Source organism: Xenopus laevis, chromosome 9_10L (assembly GCF_017654675.1).
Source record: "Xenopus laevis strain J_2021 chromosome 9_10L, Xenopus_laevis_v10.1, whole genome shotgun sequence".
Taxonomy (NCBI): Eukaryota; Metazoa; Chordata; class Amphibia; order Anura; family Pipidae; genus Xenopus; species Xenopus laevis.
Window position 1 is genome coordinate 35,565,459 of NC_054387.1, and position 22,778 is coordinate 35,588,236.

General features: G+C 40.3%; 1 protein-coding gene across 1 annotated transcript in view; it reads right to left on the reverse strand.

Annotated features, from left to right (window-relative positions):
• cd40.L (CD40 molecule, TNF receptor superfamily member 5 L homeolog) overlaps positions 1 to 14,017 on the reverse strand; it is a 28,721-nt gene extending 14,704 nt beyond the window's left edge. The window contains exon 1 of the mRNA XM_018235168.2: positions 13,700 to 14,017. Coding sequence (XP_018090657.1) covers positions 13,700 to 13,750 — 51 coding nt within the window. The 5' untranslated portion in view covers positions 13,751 to 14,017. The remainder of the gene's footprint in view (positions 1 to 13,699) is intronic.
• Between the last annotated feature and the right edge of the window lie 8,761 nt (positions 14,018 to 22,778).

The window sequence follows — 22,778 nt, forward strand, 5'->3', positions numbered from 1 at the left end:
GTAGCAGAAAATGAACACCCTTTTAAGCAAGCCTGAAGGAGAAAGCACTCCCACGAATTATTATATGTTGGCAGCTATGGGTAGTAGTGTTTTTGGCAAAACCTCAGAAACCGGGACGCCATGGTATGTAAAGTAGTAATTTAATTAACTGGATGTAATGTATTACATATGTCTTTTGCCTTTGGCTTCTTCTTTGTATATATGTCGCTCTTCTATACTTTCCATAAATATATGGATACTCTATAAGGCTGATGAACCATTTTCCGACAAAAGCATCCCAATTGAGTAGCTTCACCTCTTGGTACTCATGTACACTAGTGGAACTGAGCTTTTAGAGATCACCCAGCAGTTGCTCGCTGCAGTACCTGGGAAGTAAGCTATAGCGTCACTGAACCCTTCATGCTAGTTTTATATCAGTAGTGTGTGTAAATGGCTGCTTTGACCTGCACCGTAACCCTACCTTGGCCCAGCAGTAGGATCAATGAGAATGCTGGTCCACCACAACCATGTGATGGTTCACAATGGTACAGGGAATATATTTAGGGACCATGGGTGTCCACTAAATATTTTCCAGGGAGGACAAGTAAGCTATCACATTGGGTAGCATCCCACTGAAGATGAACCTATTCATGACAATGCAGTAGATAACCTCATTAAGGCTTGCCTTGGGGTGGGAAATATAAAAAACATTTTGTGTGATAGGAATTAAATTAAACTAGCTGGAGAAGTCGGTGTAGGGCAACAGCGCTGCGAAATATGCTGGCGCTATATAAATAAATGTTAATAATAATAATGTTAATAACTGCCCCCTTCTGTGGACACCCATGTTAGGGACTGTTACAAATGAAAGCAAACTCCTTAATCCAGAAAACCCCAGATCCCAAGCGTTAGAGCTAACAGATTGTTTGCCTGTACAGACACATTTGCTATGAACCCTTGAGTTGTGCTCCACCTACCCTTACCTGCACCACAATGAATTCAATCACACAAGAAACACAAGGCTGCATTTCTTCCTGAGTATCCAAATTTTAAATTATTCTCTGTGTAGTGCTATAGTAAACTGACTTGTGCTAGGGCAGTTTTAGCTACTTTCCTTTGTGGGCTGAGACCACAGATGAGTTCTCTTTCTCAGGGGTAAGCCCTTGCAATGCGGTGGAGGCAGGGTGTAGTGTAACAGTAGGTGTAACTGTAACTGTGTGCAATGGCACAATGATGGGCGCCAGTAGTTCTTTAACGGTTGAACATAGAACTGTATTTATTGAACAATAGCACATAGATCATTCAGCACATTGATCCACAATGGAGCATAGAACATACACAGCAGCATAAAGGAAGCATATACTCACAGCACGTATAGGCTGAATCCCCACAGGCTAGGGAATATACAGCAGAGAGTGAGTTGGCAGCGTGTGAGAGGTATTGCCCAGTTTTCAGGAGAGGTATTGCCCAGTTTTCCCCAGTGGCAGACTAGGGGAACTCCTATCATCCCTATCTCAACACTTGGTTCCTTACTCCGGGTCAGTAATACCCTGGGATCTTAATCCCTCTAATCTCCTCGGCGGAGCCTTGAGCTGCTCAACTAAATAACCTCTCTATCACTCCTAGAGTGATCTATAATTGAGTATAGCTGTCTAATTACTAGGGCCAAGGCGCCTAGGGTCGACACTACCCATTCCCTTCCAGCCTGCTTGGTTGGGCTAAAGCAATGGACCCAGAGCACATGGTTCCTAAACCTTTTATACTCTGGCACAGTGCCATCTGGTGTACACTGTGTGAACTAAAGGGGTTACATCAGCACAAGGTCCCCATAAGGACCCACTGAGGTGTCCATATTACTAGGGATGTGCCTGTCTGTAATGTGTAAGGGTGTCTAAGATTTTCACATCCCTACATCTGTAATAATAAAACCGTACCTTGTACTTGATCCAAACTACGATATTAAAAATCCGTATCGGAGACAAAACAATCGCAGTAGATTGATTTTCTAGTAGACGTATGCTATGAAAATCGAAATTACGGAAAGAATCAATCTACTACGATTGTTTTGTCTCCAATGAGGATTTTTAATATCTTATTTTGGATCAAGAACAAGGTACTGTTGCATTATTACAGAGAAAAAGGAAATCCATTTTAAAAATTTGGATAAAATGGAATCTATGGGAGACGGCCTTCCAGTAATTCAAAGCTTTCTGGATAATGGGTTTCCAGATAACAGATCCCATGCCTGTACTGGAAAACATGAAAAATCCTGCAGGCATAAATGCTCGTGTGAATGTAACTTGAGAGCAGTATTAGTGTAAATGTTCATCAACACGAGAACCATTCAATTGATATGGACACCACCAATTCCTCTTATTTAAAATAATTCTTAACATACAATAATGTTTATTCAATTCATAATTAATAATAAACAGAGAAGTGATGAGAGTATTTTGGGGCCTGAGGCATAGGTTCCTGGAGCAGACGCATGTTAGAACCGCATACCCTGGGATAACAAAAGTCAAATGAACAGTTATGAAGTTTAAGGAAGAGCACGTTTGTTTATTAGCACCCAGGCTCCTTGTCTATAAATTGTATATATTGTGTGTGTGTGTATATATATATATATATATATATATATATATATATATATATATATATATATATATATGCCTCTAAGTTCTGATGAGCTTATGAAACATATGTGTTTTTCCTGACTGCTATTCGTGCCTTAAAAGTCATTTTTGTCAGTTTACAGCACCTGAATTTCAGCTTTTGCTTAAAACTTTATGTACCTTTCCACAGACTTGATTTCAGTGCTGGTAATTTCTGGTAATTTACTGTAGCCTCTGACGCATACTGGTAAACTGCTGAGGTTAGGGGATTTCTTGTGGCTGTGAGCCCCCCCACCCCTTGAGTTATTTCGTTGATCTAAAAAAAAAATACTACAATGGTGTGTAAAAAAAATTTTTTTTTAAAGTAGTAAGAACTACTATTTTACACATGGTGTTTCCTTCTCTGGTGGAAGCAATACTGCACTAAAGTGCCCTGTGTCTATAGTGACATGAATGAGATGAGACTCACACTGTGCACATAGGAAGTATTTTGAGTAAAAAATATAAACAAGTGTCGTTTTTGTCACTGCTACAGAGAAAGGGCATTTCCAGCACAGTACTGGCAGAGAAAACCAATATAATCAGTATAGAAAAAGGATATAGAGCATATCAACCCCAGACATGCCAGTAAGGTCACTGTAGAAATGATGACTGAGAACCCCATTAACCCCCAGATATGCCAGTAAGATCACTGAAGAAATTGAGAGTGTGAAAGCATTACCTCGCCCACACATGTACAAGCAGAATATCACAATCTTTTCAATGTTCTGTCTAGCTACAACTGTACAATAATCAAAGACAGACGTGCATTCCACAGTGGAACACATGGCCATCTTTGGGTTGCAACAGCGACAATCTGCAGGAGGCCCCGCCCCCAGTACTACGGAAAACCGAGATGTGCCAGTCTGACCCTGGAAGTATATTGGTATGTTATTTATGGTACAGCCCATAGATCACACCTTTTGGATGCAAATAGCCATATTTTTTACCCATAATGCTGAATTGTCCCAGAATTCCAATGTAATTGTGGGCACATGCTAAGGTCTGGTTCCCCACAATACATACACAAATATTTTGGGAAGTCAGGTGCAAGTTGCAGCACACACTTTTACACCTGCATTTGGTTGGAATCGCATCACTTCTGTCTCACCGCTTTAAAATTTGTGTCTGATTCTTTATGGTGAATCGGTTACAGACGCAGCTCAACGACAGTTCCCCAGTTTTCCTTGCTTCTGTGTATGCACTTAATTCGTCAAAGTAGGTTGAAGGTGAAATTGGAACTTGCTTGTATATATGGATATATTAATGCACAGCTTTGTGACCATTTTTTTTACACCTGCATTCTTTAATGAGCCTTATGGTCTAATGGACACATTAAAAATTGACCTTTGAATTTTCAAGGGACCAACCTTTGGACTGGACATAACCACAATCCGTCTGGATACATGATGCATCCCTTCAGCTACTCTACATGGAAAGCTGGTGATACCTGGTGCTTTCACACTACAGCCTATTTGGGAGCAGACATTTGACAGGTTGAAACTGCGTGCTCTCAACACTCTGTTTAAAGCTTTCACCTTTAGGGGGCAGATTTATCAAAACGTGAGATTAGAGCTCACCACAGAAAAATTCACCCACTTTCTATTTAATCCTATTGGAGATGTTAACAGTATTACATTAAGATGATTAGCTGTTGGTACTAAGTAATGGACTATAAAGCAGGCCATACACTGTAAGATTTGCTTGTTTGGCGAGCTCACCAAAGAAGTGCATCATATGGGACTGCTTGGGAGACGTCCTCACTAGACACGATTTTCAAACCTGTCTGATCAATTCCTGGCTAGATATCCATTGGGCCAGACTGCTGCATGGAGCAGATATGACATTAGCAGCACATACGTCAAACTCACATGGAACGGCGGGGATGGGAAGTGATAACCCCTTTATGGTTGGCGGAGCATAGCAGGTACAGAGGATGACAGCTCATACCTCCAGTTTCACTTCCACTCCACGGTTCCCAAGAGAATGTGACATGGGATTAGCAAGGTTCTATCAAGTATTTGTGTACTTAAAGAGACTTACATGCTTTGCAAGGTCTTTATCTTATTCTGTGCCATAGAAAAAAGTTAGCACGTATGACTGTCACATTTTATCAACTTTCAGGAAGGGGCGCAAGGCTGCAGTGCAAGGGAACTAGGGATGCACCGAATCCAGGATTCGGTTCGGGATTCGGCCAGGATTTGGCCTTTTTCAGCAGGATTCGGATTCAGCCGACTCCTTCTGCCAGGCTGAACAGAATCCGAATCCTGATTTGCTTATGCAAATTAGGGGCTGGGAGGGAAATCGCGTGACTTTTTGTCACAAAACATATTTGCATATGCAACTTAGGATTCGGATTCGGGCCTAATCTTTCGTGAAGGATTCGGGGGTTCGGCCGAATCCAAAATAGTGGGTTTGGTGCATCCCAAAAGGGAACTGCACATCTGGGTGCAACTTGCAAATTCCAAGGAAAAAACAGCTCCTTGTTTCAATATGAATCCAATTACCTTTATCAAGCAGCAGGTAGGGGTCGTTTATCAGTGTTGTGCCAAACATATCTGACAATACCAGGCTGTTTACTCAGCATTCCACGGCACGGAAACCCCGAATACAACCCATTGGTAGTGAAAGGGTTAGTGGATCAAGGCCAGGGCCTGTACCTTTAATCTTGTACATTATTTATAAGGCAAAGATGCCAGCGAGTGGCTACAACAAGATGCCATTTTAGTCTACATGCCACCTGTTTGGTATTTTACATGATACCAATATTTTTAATAGTATTAATAAGAAGACCCTTGCTGACATGGTTGTCTGCAGTAAATGTTCCGGGGGGGGGGGAGTCATACAATAACTATGTGCAAATTTGTAGGAAATCCTATTAATGGCAAAGCCCATGAAGTCACTCACAGTTTACATAATTGTGTATCTAGGAGGCTGTGCAAGTATAGAGTATAAATCACGAGAGTGTGCTGCATTATACATAACGCAATATAGGTAAGATTTATATGTAAAAATTTGACCATAAGCAAACAGTAGAGTTGCTATCTTTCCTGCTAGCGACTGGGATTTGGTGGGTTCTTTTGGTGAAGCAGCGGCAAATAGCTATGCCCCCCACTTACTGCAGAATAATGCTCACACACCAGCTCTCACATAGTGGCAGATTCACTAAAGGGCAAAGTGGCCGTCGATAGCGACTATTCACCAGAAATCTCATTGGCAGGGACATCGCCAATTCACTAATAGGCGTAGAGACCGTCGATATCCTTCATTCGCACCCTATCGCCAGGTGACTTTTCACTCTGGGAAAGGTCGTTACTCCGCAAATTCAGTAAGATGTGAATTTTACTGAACATTACCTCTTTCGCCAGAGTTTACTTCTCCACCTCAGACCAGACGAACTGATTAAACAAAGTTACATCATCTTATGTCAGTGACATCATATCCTGTATGCCGGAAATGCATTCAAATTGTAAAAAACGTTTTTTTCTTTTTTTAAAGCGGGATTGCCTTCAAAAGTCCGAACTATAAAAGATTTATGTGTGAACAATTTTTTAAAACTAATTTGAGGGTGGGCTCATGTATAGGGCATCAGAGGATCTCATTGGACATGTGTTTGAAAAAGAGGCCATTTCAAGAATTTGCACCAACATTACTATAAAGGATGTCCATACTACTTTTAGGTACTGCCCTAATCAAATTAACCTAAGCACAAGAGTGCTAGTTTCGCTAGGCAGAAATGAACGCTAACGAAAATTCTATATGAATCCTCGCCCAGCCGAAGTAACAATATCGAAAATTCACCAGCGTTCGGCTGCGTAGACACAACTTTAGCATTAGCATTTTAGTGAATTCGTGTAGTGGTAATGTATTTGCGTCTGAAGTGGCGCAGAGTGTGGTCACTTTCCTATAGTCTCTCTCACATGACAACAAGCAGATTTAGCTCGTCCCCCAAAATGTATCTTGTCGTATTCTGATACAGTGTCACACAGAAACTCCAGGGGCCCTCCAAACACATATGTATACCTGCCACTGCGACCACTGCCACCACCCCTCACCAGGCCCAGATCTGTGGCAAGGCCACAAAGGCCCGGGTCTAGGGCGGCAGAAATTCAGGGGCAGCATGCTGCCCAGCCACATTCAAGTAAATTGCTCCCCTTCCGCGTTGTCTCCTTGTGCCTGTACATGTATATGCGCATGTGCACATCTTGAATATGCAGGCACAAGGAGACTGGGAGGACAACGTTTGGGAGGGGAAGAGAGATCCTGAGGCAGAAGGGGACACAGACAGGGAGGCTGATGCATACGGGGAGCGATGAGCAGAGACGGCCTAGGGGCGCCCCATTTGTAAATCCAGGCCTGCCCCTCACAGCTTTTGCACCCCCCACCCCTTGCTATGTACATGAATTAGCAGGGTTGTCTCAACTACACATGGGGCCTATAGTGAAAATGAAGACTGGGAACCCCAAAAAATTAACCGTGCGTTCCCCGATAAATTACATTAATTGTATGTGTATATAAAATTATTAATTATATGACCTTGTTAGGCACACTACATCTGCCAATGTTTAGGGATGCCTGTCATGAGGGTATAGACTTTTGAAGGGATGGTTCAACTTTTAGTATGTTGTAGAATGGCAAATTCTAAGCAACTTTTCGATTTGTCGCCATTGTTTATTTTTTTTTTTTATAGATTTTTAATTATTTTTAATTATTTGCCTTTTTCTTCTGACTCTTTCCAGCTTTCAAAAGGGGGTGGATGGCAGACAGGCCGGATAGGGGTTGGGACCCGGCAGTGCTAGGTCATAGTGGAGGAGAGCAGAAGAGCATAACCCGGACCTGCCTGTGACCCAAAGATTTTGTGCAAGTGCCGGCCTGAACCGGCCCAACCTGCTGGTAAACCCCTACAGGGCTACCCTCTCTCAGTCAGGTGACTGATAGGGTTGTCACCAATATTCCCTCTAAGGTGTGCACATACAACACATTGTGGTGTGCACAAAGAATTTTGTACGAAAACACAAAATGTTTTAGTAATTCTGACCACAGCACACAGTTTAAAATAAAACTGTGCAAATACGTTTGTGCGCAGAAAATAACTTTTTTGTGCACATAACGAAGAAGGAAGGAATACAGGTTCTCACCTGGCCGGTATTTCAGCTCTATAGACAGTAAAATATCAGCCAAGGCGGGGCCAATAATACAAATTTACCAGCAATGCATTTTCCAGTTAATTTGTAATCACCGTTACATTACTGTCGCCCAACATGAAACCCTTTATTTATATTGAACTGTATAACCCAGGACTAGCATCGTGCTATGCCAAAAATAAAATCAGCCCTGAATATAAATGAATTATACAAGGCATGGACACTAGCAGTCCTACAAATGTTGATGAACTACAACTCCCATCCTCGTTAACGTCCTCTATTCCCTAATCCAGAACCAACCCTTTCTGCAGTAGAAGGAAAAATAATCGGCATATGTTCAATAGTTGTACAGAAACACACACACAGATGTTAAACTCGGCAGGTTCTGCAGTGACACTCCCAGCGGAAGACAAACAACAGATGGCTGGAAACCCCCATCACTCAAAAGAGAAATTAAGAAATATCATTAACCATATAAAGGTTGGTAATGAGGGGCAAAGGGACAGGAAGTGAAAACTGACATCTGCAAACAGCAAAAACATGAGTGGTGGATACCCAGAATGGACTCCCAGTGGAGTTGGCAGCAATCTTCACAAAGGATAGTAGCAGTGAAGCAGCAGACCTACTTCTATAACACAGAAATGTGGATCTAAGTACAAACCAAAACAAAATTACAATATTAATAAATAGATTGTAAATATATTTTCTACACCCTGAGCACAGCAATAACAAATATGTATAGTTTTATAATGCTGCCTGAGTAGTACAAAAGCCCACTGGAGTACAAATGAGGATTTCTTAAAGAACCCAATGATAAATAAGTATACTTTAGATTGCAAAGTCAAAACACTTGGTAGATTCCAAAATATTCTCATCCTATATAGGGTTGCTATTAAAATCTGGGCAGGGGGTGGGGCGCATGATGTCAGGAGCAGAATAATGACAATTAGGAGGTGGGATGATGATATCAGAGGGTGGGGGTTATTACATGGTAGCGTCTAGGGTTGCCAGGTTGGCAGATTTCCAGCCAAATTGAGCTACTACTTTAAAGCCCAGGAGGGTTTTGAAAGTACAAAATAGCCAAGGTATGGATTTGGGCTACTTTTTTGGTCTTTGGCTGGTTTGTACTTTAGAAACCAGACAAAGTTTTTTTTTCTTACCCTAATGTGCCGAGCCGGAGTCTCCCAATGCATGTTGGGTAATGTCGTTTTTGTTTAACAATTTGCCAACTGCCAAGTTTAATGTAAGCCTACAATACCCAGCGTGCAATGGGACTGACGTGTGTAGAAGTAGGGAGTTACCAGAATTTTTGCTCTGCACCCCAGTCTTCCATCACGCTTAAACATTCTCGCATTTTCTGGTGACTTTGCTCAATTTCAGACAATTGTGGGTAAAAATCTTCTGGCCTCCAAAATGTCTAGAGGTTGACTAATATTTATTGAAATTGTATATGTATTAGGTCCTTAGGGGCCCCTACACCTCCTGGGCCCCCTTCTGTAGTTACGCCCCTTCTGTAGTTACGCCCCTGTCCCATTTTGCATCATAGAATTCATTTGCTTTTTAGACTTTTTTTCACTGCACATATTATGCTATTTTTGGGCTACTTTGGAAGTGCCTCTTGGCAAATTTTGGGCTGGTTTTGTAGCTGACTTTGGCTGTTTTTGAAAATTAGACCTGGCAACCCTTGTGGCTTCATTCAGTGCAGAAGTAGTTTTGAACCAGACAACCCATGCCAAAAACAGGCTGTCCAGTTCAAAACAGTGGCAACCCTAAACTATTATTTTGCATAGGAAAATATAATATCATTAAATTCAATTGAGTGTATTATATAGTGAATAAAGTACCCCCTCTTGTAAATTATAAGGATATTATAAGTTACCAAGGAGTTTCATGATCATATAAAAACACGAGACCGAAGGAACTCTGAGGTAACGTCTAATATCCTCATATTTTGCAACTGGTGGTACTTTATTTATTAAAATACACAAGTTTCAGTGAATCATGTGACAGAAATGACATCAGAACTCACCGTTTATAACTGATGACATTAGAACTCACCGTTTATAAGGATATCATTTACAGTATATTCATGGCTTTTGTGTATTATATAAATATATTTAATATAAATGCAAAACCACATAAATATAAATGTCACAGGTCTGCTGAGTATTATTTCCAATGTATGTGCTGCATAGAAACCCAAAAGAGTGCATATGAATATTTATGGCTGGCTGCCATTTCAAAGCCTGCATTTCATGTGACATATACAATATAATCCGCGGATAAACCGTGTCTAGTACTCTAACTATACAACTATTAGTCCCTACCTTTTATTTCTCAAATACTTGTAACTCAAATTTTGGGAACATTTTCTGAATTGTTGCTAAAGTCAAAGCAAGTCACATGAACAGGAGCGTAACTATAGAGGAAGCAGACCCTGCGGTTGCAGGGGGCCCAGGAGTGTAGGGGCCCCAGTGAGACCCTAATTAATTAGCAATTTTAATATATCTTGGTAAAATAGGCCAACTTATAAATATTTTGGGGCCCTAAATTGAATTTGCTATGGGGCCCAGTAACAACTAGTTACGCCACTGCACATGAACATATAAGGAAGAGTGATGTCCTATGGCTCCTCCTGGTGATTTAAAAAGAAACAAAATTGTAACTGATATTGGTTGTGTGCTTCCACATTTATCAACAGTGTGTCATCCCTTGGACTTTTTTGTATTAATGTCACATTGTGGTTATGAGCTGTGGCCTAGGGAAGCATTAGCTGACTTTGTGCAACATGTAGAACCATGTAGAACAAGGAAGTACTCCCCAATTATCTATGGATACAAGCAGTCACTACTGATCTCTTAAAGGAGGACTATAGCTGAACAATGAATTAGGCTAGAAATACTGTAGAATGGGGTTTATTTATCAAAGGTCGAGTTTTAGAGCTTTGTGAGATTTTTTTAACTCTTGAATGAACTCACAACTCAAATGGTTTCTAATTTAAGAAAAACCTTGAATGTAAAAACTCGAATCGGTGACTTTGAGGTGAAAACTTGAATTGATTGAGTTTTCGGCAGAAAAAAACTCGAATCGCTCAAATTGATTAAGTGAAGGCTATTAACATCTTCAGAGGGTTCAAGGGACCTCCGCCATTGACTCCTACATGACCTCGACAGGTTTTAGATTTTCAGATTGAGCTATTTCGAGGTATAATAAACCTGGCAGCCCATATCCACCACAGCTTGGGTTGCCACCGGCCGGTGGAGGGGGCGGGAACAAAAGGGTGGGTCGTGACATCAAAGGGGGCGGGTCGTGACGTCAAAAGGGACAGATCGTGACATCAAAGGGGGCAGAGCCTCGGCACTGCGATTGACAAGAATACCGGCCGGGTGGCAACCCTAACCACAGCCCATTTGCATTGAAGATCTGGACATCAAAAGAGGTGCGGATATATAAAAATATGAAGGTCGGGTTGTGGATCAGAAGCAGGCAGATTAGGGTTGCGCTACTACATAGGGTGCATGTAATATGCACTACAAATGTATTTTATATACTCAACATAAATGAATGCATAGTAGTGATGGGCGGATTTATTCGCCAGGTGCAAATTTGCGGTGAATTCCCGCGATTAGCCGCCGGCTAATAAATTTGCGAAACTGCCGAAAAAATTTGTCGGCGTCCATTTCTCAAATTTTTCGCCGTTTCTCAAATTTTGCTGGAAATTCACAAATTTTTCGTCGAAGCAAAGCCCCCCAAATTCGCCCATCACTACTGCATAGAGTTTCATCGGCACTATATAACTAATTTTCCATGCCTTGGGTCACTTTTCATTTTCAGATCTTGTTAGGCCATATTTTGAGTATCTGTGACACTAAGTTGTTGTTGAGCAGCTAAGCTTAGCCAGGCCCTTGGGCCCCACCGACCCAGACCTGCTCCTGCCTGAGACCCCACACTGCCCGACCCCCCGGCACCAATTGCAGCCGCAGCAAAAGAATAGGTAGGTGGGGGTGACGGAACGGGGTTGTGACTGGGGCAGGGTGGCCGGAGCAGGATTGCTGCTGGGTGGGAAGCCCTGGGGAGAAGCGGGGGCCCCATGTGGTGGAAGCCCCATGGGCCTCGGGCCCTCCAGTCCGAAGCTGAGTTTAGCAGTCATCAGAACTTATCAAAACATAAGCACAAACTGAGTTGCACTGAGCTGATATCAATTCTGGTACAGAAGTCACAGTTTTCTTTCTATCATGTTTCAAATTAATTACTAATCATTAGTAATAAAAGTATAAGTAAAGTATAATGTTTGATATATGACACTGAAAGAGCCCATGTAAATAATTTGTATATATGTATAACATTATTTATAAAGTACTACCAGGATACACAGCGCTGTCATTTACTAATCAGTGTTGCTGCCTGGTTGCTAAGGTATTTGATCTTTAGCAAACAGCTAGCAGTCACACTTTCAAGCCTTTAGCTAAGGTCACACTGGGCGATAAGTCGCCTGCAATTTTTAAAAGAAAGTCGCGGCGACAAGGCGATCGCCTTTGTGCAGAAGGAAATTTTAGAGCGACTTTTACCAGGAAGCGATTATCATCCCATAATGCTGTGTGCTACGTCCATACGCTGTTTGTCTGTACTGGTGCGGCCTCTCGTAGCGTCTTGACATCAGCGCGAAAATTTCCATATTATCGCGGCTACTATTCTTTGTGTGTGTTTTTGTTTGTGGGAGATTTCTGTGCTTCTCTATGCACATGCTATTTCTCAGCTATTGCTCCAAAAAGGGTTAAAGCTACAGGCGATCTCAAATTGCGCTATGTACATATTAGCTCGCGATTTGCATGAATCTTGATGTGTTGACAAAACGAACGACTTGTCGCCAGGACTCGCTTTTAAAAATCGTGGGCGAATTATCGCCCAGTGTGACCTTAGCCTAAGAACTGTAGAACATACAACCTAAATATAAAAAGGACAAAATAAATATTATGAAGGCTGTTTCTTGTCTTAGAATACTACTGTTTACAGTAGTAAATTTAGGTTGAAACATCCCTGTAAGGAAACGTTTGTTTCTGTAGGTGTTCAGGATATATTTAGCTTTACTAAGAAGTTCTACCAGTATATGCTTTAAACTATTAGTATTTTCTCTGCAACAGGCTGTTACCACATATACAGATGGCCAAATCATGTCTATGGCAGGTGGCACAGGTGATTTTCGGTGTTTCACCACAGGCGTATTTTCTACTGTGCCATTAGCCTTGGGGTGGTGGGCGGCACTCGGGGAGATTGGTCACCAAGAGACAAATCTTCGCTACTGCGGGCGACTAATCACCCCAAAAAGCCTTCCTGCCAGCAAGAATGTGAATCGCCAGTGGGAGGGCATTCTTATCGTTTCGGTTTTCCAAAGTCACCCGAAGTTGCCTTACGAGGAAAATTTTGGGCGACTTTAGAAAACGAAGCGACGCGTATGCCATCCCGCCTACAATCCACATTCTTGCAGGTAGGAAGGCATTTCGAAGAGATTAGTCGCCCGCAGTAACGAACGTTTGTCGCTTGTCGACCACCCTTAGGGATCTTGACATTGCGAAGACTCTTTTAGATCCCCCTCCCCTTTTCACTTTTTTTGTTCCCTATGGGTGATCTGCAGAATACTGTCTTTTTTTCAGCTACCCACCGACATGTACAGTGATAATAAAAAACACCAATGTTTAACCTCTTATTTTCATGGAAATCTATAACGGTTATGGGAACACCATTCCAGACTTATAACACTATAAGAAGTGAAAGTAAACAACAACAAAACACAGACTGTAGAAAGATGTGATTCTGCTCTGGTGTGCAAGAGAATAACTGACAGAAAGATCACAAAAACTCCTAAGGCTTTCGATTTTAGTTAATTTTGGGTTCGTTTTTGTATTCCAGACAATCTTCTCTTACCTTTTGGATGCAGCTCAGAAACAATAGCAGATAGAGTTGCAAAAACGTCATCTTCCAGCAGGGACTTCAAGACAAAGGCAGCTAAGAATGATTGGGTTCGTAATAGTCCTCAGAATAGTTGTCCCCGGAGTGCTAGCTCAGCAGGACAGTATTGGATTTCTCACCTAGAGGAATCAGTGGAAGGACCTTAGAATATGAAAGACAGAAAAACGTTTATATGTGCAGTGCCCCTGTCTGTATGGTGGGACCCGCCCTCTGCTGTATTCCAGAAATACAGAACCAGTTTGTGAAAGTGAAACTGGGAAACTACACAGGAGGAACTCTGGCCAAAGAGGGTGGAGGGTTCTTGCATGGTGAGCCTGTCATTTAACTCTTGGTTGGCTGTACTGAATGCAGAATACAGTTGGATAGAAGAATATTACTGTGAAGTAGCTTACTTATTCTAAAATAAGAAATAGCAGTTTTGCAGCTGCCTGTATCACCATAGGAATAACCAATGTTCCCTCAAATTCCTTCTCGGCTATGTGCGCAAAAAATAATAATTGTGTGTGCACATTTTAACTTATTTGCACAGTTTTTAAAAATGGTGTGCTCAGTCAAAATTCATTTAGTGTTTTCACTTAATATTCTTTGTGCGCAACACAAATACCACTTTTAGCTTGTCAAAAAATAAAGGCTGGTGTTTTCTCATTTATTATTATACCTTCGCATTTTTTTCTTGTTTTTGGTGTTGGTCATATATGAATTGTAAAAGCATGGCATACTACTATTTCCACAGTGTGGTTTTAAAAAATTCAGACAAAATACATTTTATCACCAGCAACTATGTAAGTAGGTGTCACTAGTAGGGATGCACCGAATCTACTATTTTGGATTCGGCCAAATCCCCGAATCCATCTTGGAAGATTCAGCCAAATCCCGAACCGAATTCCGAATTTGCATATTCAAATTAAACTACAGTAGTGTTTGCATATGCCTAATTTGCATATGCAAATTAGGGGCGTGGAAGGAAAAAGTGGGAAAAATTGGTTTACTTCCTTGTTTTGTAACAAAAAGTCACATGAAATACCACTACCCACAATTTGCATATGCAAATTAGGATTCGGATTCGGTTCTGCCAGGCACAAGGATTCGGCCGAATCTGAATCCTGCTGAAAAAGGCAGAATCTTGGCCGAATACCGAACCGAATCCTGGATTCGGTGCATCCCTAGTCACTAGGGGTCACTTACTACATGCAAAGCAACACACAAAATGCAACAAATGGGTGCAGTCTGACTTTTTGTTGTTTTACCCTCCAAAACAGAGCACAGATGCATCTGCCCCCAAGAATACAGTGGTGTTTGCATTTGGGAGCAGTATATGCATGAGGGGGAATATAGACAGGCCCTTGCCCCCTAACTTGGACCTCATTTACAAGCACAAGATAGGGAGCAGTCATGGATGCAGTTTGAAGCAGAGCCCTTTACTTACAGCCTCTTCTGTGCAGAAGATAAGGACAATGCTCCTGCAGCAGGAACAAAACAGAACACTTTCTGTACAGCAAGTCCTACCTGATTGAGATCTAACAGGAGCCTTTTGCACCCCATAGTATTCTGTCACTAAGGAATGTGTCTTGTAGGACACTGTATCTGATCCTTTTTTACAGATGCAGCACCTAGTGCAAAGTGCCGTTTTCAGATAGAAATAATTAAAAATTTTTAGAGGTATCAAACGTAAAAAAGTATCCAGTCAACCTAATTAAACTGGATACTTTTTTAAGTTTGATACTCACTAGACACTAGTCATAAAGCGGCCATTCGAAACTACAAACCACCCCTAAAAGAAACAAACAAAGAAACTGACAAGAAAAAGAGTAAACAAGAAACCTTTCTATACAAACATTTTTTTGATAAAGGCCATAGAACTTCCCAGTTAAGGTGGCAGATATTGGAAAAGGTAATGACCACTGATTATAATTTAAAATTAAAATTAAGCCAGCGGGGAAAGTTACTGGATTTGGTTGTTACAAACACAGACCCCAAGAGGGTTAAATGAGGAATTCAGTTTGACTAGCTACTTGTAACAGTATCCAAATTCCATGTGTCTAACTTGTTTCCTTATTCTTTACAGATTCTCCTAATTGTATCGATTAGAATCTAGTAGCAGGGGAAGGTATGGCTAAATTTATTTCTTTTTTCAAATAGGTCTTTGACAGTCTAATGTATTTGCTGAACTATAAATCACTGCTTTGTAATTTGACCATATTGAGTTAATATATTTTTTACAGCATTCAAGTTTCATACTACACGGATTTTATGCCTGGACTTTAAAAACAAACTTTTTGCATTTTCTTGGACTCATGTTCTAACTATGTTACTAATTGTATATTTACATAATTGGAGGGGTGGTTACCTGCAATTAACAAATTTAAGGAAGGTGGTGGGTGGTTTTGAGCACCTGACGAAGGGGCACGCCCCTGAAACGTTGTATTGTTTGATTGACATTAAACACGGGAGCAATCCCTTGAGCATGTTACAAGTGCTGGAGTTACTTTGTGTTCATTAACTGTGGAGGGGCCGTCCTCCTATACCCCAGGCACCGTACGTAACCGTTTGGAGAGGCCAGGTGTGCGTTTGCAATCTTTTGCCTAATCGATACTCACTAGACACCCCATGAATGTCCAGCTGCACCTGCCCCAGACCTTTCAGCATAGGCTGAAGAATTTCACAGCAAATGTGAAGTACAGGCAGGCACACTGGATCACATATTGAGTTGAATGAAGGGCAGCCTTACCTTTTAAGCCACTTTTTAAAAGTCGCGCAGGCACTGGATCAAGTATTGAATAAAATTAAGGGAATCCTTATATGTTTTGTGCCTAACATGGGCACTTACTAATTCAGTGTATGATTAAGTGGAACAAAATGCGTAAGGCTTCAAATTCTATTCAACACATGATCCAGTGCACCTACCTGCTTTTTAAATTTCCAAATAAATAATGTTTTCCACCCTGCAACACTTTTCCCCGGATGGATACATCCTTAGATGCGTTTACTGCAACTCGCACATGATGCAGAAATACATGCACTAACTGGCATGTGCATTTTGAGCAGGATGCAACAAGCATTTTCAGTGTGGGGATGGCATCACTTCTTGTGACCAATGGTTGCTGGCTGGAGCTGCTTTTCTACAATAAATATTCCAGCCCAGTTTGTGCCATCTTCATGTGAGTGACTAGTATCACTAACAGGCTGGTGCTAACTACTCCATATCTTCCTTATAACACCCCGTAATGATTTACCTTTTTTTATTTTGAAAGTAAAATAAAAATGTATTTTTACAACATATATATATATATATATATATATATATATATATATATATATATATATATATATATATATATATATATATATATATATATATATATATATATAGTATTTCTGTGTCTAGCAAACAACAGTTTTGATTCATCCAATAGTATCAATTTAAAGGAGCAGTATACATCTATAGAAATCTTTTTCCAACATGAGCAAAATAAGATAACGTAAAGATGGAAAACCATTTTGCTATTCTTTAAATTAACAAAAATAAATATTTTCGTTTGTGTATTATTACACTGTGACTAAGCATTGTTTTGCTTTCACATTTACCACCTCCCCTGTAATTAGCTGATGATAATGATAAACTCTGTATAAACAACATTTATCCCTTTCTTGTGACTGTGTTGGCTTACAGGTAGGCAGGAGTCCATTTTGCTGGGACGCGAGGTTATTTGTGCACTGGATGGCCCTGTTTAGCTCAAGAAGTAAAATAAAACAATAGGTAACTAGTATGGGCAGCACAAGCTGGGGATACTGACTCTTCAAACACCAAGGGGCAAATTTACTAAGCGGCGAACATTTGCCAGTGATGGCTTCACAGGCAGCACAACACTTCGCCAGGTGAAAATTCGCTCAGACAACGCTAATTCACTAACATGTGAAGTTGTGTCCAGGGCGCAGAACGCTGGCAAAGTTGCAATAGAGTTAATTCGGCAAGCAGAGCGAAGTTGCGCTATCGTTGGCTAATTTGCATACGGCGGGAAGTTAAAGTTGAATGGACGTATATGTTGTAGCAAATACATTACATAATACAAGCCCAGGGAAGCTTAATAAAATAAAATAAAGTTGTTATCTCGCCCTACACATGAGCCCAGTAAATAGTTTATGTGCCATATGTTAGGAAATGTAGGGGGAAAGCAGATTACCCCAAAAAATTTATACGCTCTTTTGCAGCATTTCACCCTGAAAAAAAAAAAGACGCCAGCGTTTTTTGGGATTTAGAAAAATTTTCAACTAAAGTTTGAGGAACTCCTATCTACTTCGCCTGGTCTGAGGTGGCAAAGGCAAGTCTGGCGCAAGAGGTAACGTTCAGTAAAACCCACATCTTAGTGAATTTGCGCAGTTACGTCCCTTCGCCAGAGCACAAATTCGCCTGGTGATTGAGTGTGAATGAGAACCAGCTTCAGTCTCTTTCACTAGCCAAGTTACACCTGTGCCCGTTAGTAAATCGGCAAAGTACCAAGATGACGTCATGCTGGCAAATTTTCGCCAGCGTTATTCACTTTGCCCTTTAGTAAAAATCATTGTACTGTTGCGTTCTACTAGTCACAAGGGTAAGCCACAGTCTGCTTATAAGGCACTATTGATTTACACATTTTTTTTTTTCAGTCCTTTTTTAACATTAATATCTACCGTGAATTTTATTACCAACTAGGTGAATTTTATTCCTGGCCAGTCCCTAGAGTCTCTTCCTCATAACTTACACTATTACTTGTTCTACAGGGGAAATCAATTTGCAGAACAATAATTCCCAAAACATTCCACCCATGGGAGGGAACTCATTTTTGCTTTCTGCACAATCACTGCAGATTTTTTTTTTTAATAGAGTACTATCTTAAAGATAGAAGATTAAATAGACCTTGTATAATGCTCAACAAATAAATGTATTAAACACCACCGTTGTGTTATATATATATCTATTATATATTATAGGGGTTGTTCACCTTTTAGTTAACTTTTAGTATGATGTAGAGAGGGATAATCTGAGACAACTTGCAGTTGGATTTCATTTTTTATTATTTGTTTTTTTTTTTACTTATTTAGCTTTTTATTCAGCAGCTCTCCAGTTTGCAGTTGTTACAATCTGGTTGCCAAGGTCCACATTACCCTAGCAACTATGCATTGATTTGAATGAGAGACTGGAATATAAATATGAGCGGCTTGAATAGAAATATGAGTAATTAAAAGTAGCAATAACAATACATTTGTAGCTTTACAGACCTTTTGTTTTTAGATGGTCAGTGACCCCCATTTGAAAGCTGGAAAGGGTATAAGAAGGCAAATAAATAAAAAAAACTGAAAATTGCTTAGAATTAGCCATTCTATAACATACTAAAAGTTAACTTAAAGGTGAGCCACCGTTTCTATTGGACTGGTGAGATGCTGTTTGGGCCACTGTGTAAGTGAAATGTCATGGCTTATTTAAATCTTAGACCTGAATCCAGCCTAGTCCGTGAACTTGTTCCTCAGCCCCTTTTTATTTCTGTATTTCTCACTTCCACATAGATTGTAAAGTCTACATTTGTGGTGCTATATAAATAAATAAATACAATACAAACACAAATAATGGCGACCCATAGGAAAAAGACTACAGCAACAGGGCAAGCATTACAGCCCAGTAACCCGAATGTATTAAACATACAGGTGAACATAAAGCTGAACCACCCCTTTAAAGGTGACATATTGTTTTAAAAACAAGAATGTGCTAGCCCATTATTCTCTTTTAAATATAGAAGGATTGTTCTATAGTGTTTTCAGGCTGATTTATTGGAAATGTATGCAAAAACCCGACTAGTCTCGCTCATCCATTCCACTTGCTGCTGCCTCCTTTCCCAGGCTGTGCAGGGGAGCCGGCAGAACTCGGCACACCACACTGTAGAATAGGAACCAATCAGCATCTAGGCTGTCTTTAATTGTGTGACTGCAGGGCTGTGATTGGCTGTCCCCCTCCTACTGTGCTTCTGGCAGGGACCATTAGGACACGTCCACCCCCCATTTGAAACATGGACTGGGACCATAACAGATCAATAGGGAGCTCCAATAAAGGGGCCGTTTTTAAAGATATAAATTTTTAGCCCAAAGTAAAACCAGCACCATACTGTATATTAATTATTGCCGACAATATTAGGATGGGCTTTTAGCTTTGCGATATGTCTCCATTAAGGGGGTTATTTATCAAAGGTTGAATGTTAGAGTTTTTATACCTCAAATGGTATCTTATTTAAGAAAAAACTCTAATGGAAAACACTCAATTCTGCGAGTTCGAGTTGGGAAACCTGAAAACTCAAATCGATCTAATCATTTGAGTTTTCGGGCAAAACCCTCTGAAAAAAACATTGCCATTGACTCCTGCATGACCTCGAAAGGTTTTAGATGGTGTATTTATAGATTCAAGCTATTTCCAGGGTCGGGTATAATAAATCTTGAAAAATTTGAGTTTTTTTCAAAAAACTTTTGTGGAAAACACAAATGCAACCTTAATAAATAACCCCCTAAATATCGGGAAGATCTTTGGACAATGATCTGTATTTTTATCATTGCAAAAACCTTCAACCTCTGAATGCTAAAGCCAATATATTTATCTTCGGCAGAAAATATAATAATAGACCATCCCAAATTGCTGCCATCACAACACTAGACAAAGCACACTTGCGCTCTGCGCCCACAGCAACCACATTAAACTGTTTCACCTGGCATCACAAAACACCGTTGCCAATCAAGTCAAGAATATATTTTAGTGCCGTGTGAGAGGGCTGTCAGCGTAAATAGCTGGAAGTGTCTGTGCTAAGATAAAAAGTAAGAATTATGCAAATACGAGTGACACAAATTGATAATGAAAGATTCAGTGCAGGATGCTGGACACATCCCCTGGGAAACTACCACTTCTGACTTTCACTTCCACTTGCCAAGCAGTAGCACAGCCCTAACATACCGTTCCTAACGTACAGAGAAGTAAGAGGGGATTCCCATCGAAACTACATTAAGATACTGGAATTTTGATTCATTCTACTTTTTAAACATACCTAGTTAGTTTTGCGGCATCTTTGGTTGCAGGGATGCTTTTGTGTTTTTGCATCAGAGCCACCCCAAAGTGCCACCTGGGTCAAGGTTTTCACCTAGCCTCATAAGAGAAACAACACTGCATGGTTTGCCTTTGGGGAGGTGATTAACCTGCAGTCATGACCAAGAGTCCATGTTGCCATCAAACTTTACAACTAATACAAAATTGATCTTCTCTGATATTTTTAGCAGGGTCGGAACTAGGGGTAAGCAGAGTAGGCACGTGCCTAGGGTGCAAAGCTTGGGGGACGCCAGGCACGTACCTTCCACTACTGCCTACCCCAGTCCGGCCTCTGAATTCGGCTTTGCTGTTGCCGAGTGAATGACGCGTGTTTCAGTGTGTCAATGCGCGCACTCATGTAGTGGCTCGTGGCGGAGGCGCGATGTGGCCGGCAGGGTTACCTGGGGCGCCCAGCTGGCCTGGCCGGCCCTGATTTTTAGTTCTAAAAAGCAAATTGCTTTGGCATTCAAAACGGCTCATAAGGGATTAAGTTAACACATATGCTTTGTGTCTCGTCCTTGACTTCATCAGGTAAGACATTACACAATTTTTTAATACAAGTATGGGAACTATGGGACCTGAGGTTTTCCAGATAAATTTTCCATAATTTGGATCTTCATACATTTCGAGGCAAATTTATCAAAGGTCGAGGTGAATTTTCGAATTCAAAAAACTTCAACTAGGGATTAGTCCAAATTCGATTTGAATTTGAAAAGGATTCAAAAATTCAAATATATCGAAATTTATCATGAAAATTCGACTTCCACTGTTCACCATCTAAAATCTACTGAATTGCTGTTTTAGCCTATGGGGGACCTCTTATAACCTATTTGGAGTCAATTGGTGGACTTTGAAAAATCCAAGTTTTTTTGGGGAAAAACTGGGATTTGAATTCGATCGAATGCACTATTACTTTGATTCACATGATTAGAATTCAGCCGAATACAGACCTATTCGACCAAAAAAAAACTTCGACTTCATTTCACTTGGTCTTTTTGAATGAGATTTTGGAAGTTTTTCAAATTCGAAATTCAACCAATGTCAGTTTAGAGCTTAATAAATAAAAAATCACCAATGTGCTATTCATTCCTATGGGCTTTTAAGAAACACATTTATCAAATAGTGAGTTCTAACTTTCTGATAAATACAATTCTAAGAATCCCATAAGAATGAATAGGACGTGGGTGAGTTTTTATTTAAAATCTAAACTCACATTTTGATAAATCTGCCCCAAAATAAACAAAATAGGATTGTTTTGCCTCTATTGTGGATATCCCTGTACCTATAGAGTAACACATACAGAAAAAGCCCTTTTTCCTTCATGAACCTACTTTTACGCAAGTCCTTTTTAGACTTATTTATTAATGATTATAATTGTAAGGGGATATTTCATATGAAGTAGTAGGCCGACAAGCCACTTTATAATTATATTTATTAAATATGTGTTTTTTTAAGAAATGAGTGATTGGGGGTTTTTACTGATTGCTATTGGTCCTTGGCTACAGAGTTCTTTATTGGCACTGTATCCGTTTTACTTAAAGGAACAATAACACCAAAAATATGAAAATATGCTGCACTGGTATAACTTGTGTGTGCTTCAGAAACTCTACAATCGTTTATATAAACAAGCTGCTGTGTAGCCATGGGGGCAGCTATTCAAAATTTAATTTGGAGAAAAGGCACAGGATACACAGCAGATAACAGATAAGCTCTGTAGTTTACAATGGGATTCCGGTGCTTGAATGGATACCCCATGGTTACACAGCCTGCTTGTTTACATAGAACATGATATTGTCATTCACTTTAATTTTTGGTGTTACTGTTCCTTTAAGATTTTCTTCCATACTATTTAGAAAACTCTAACTTAGTTATACTAATATTTAATATACTTAGGGGCCTATTTATTAAACCTTGTTTTTTTTTAAGTGCAACAATTTT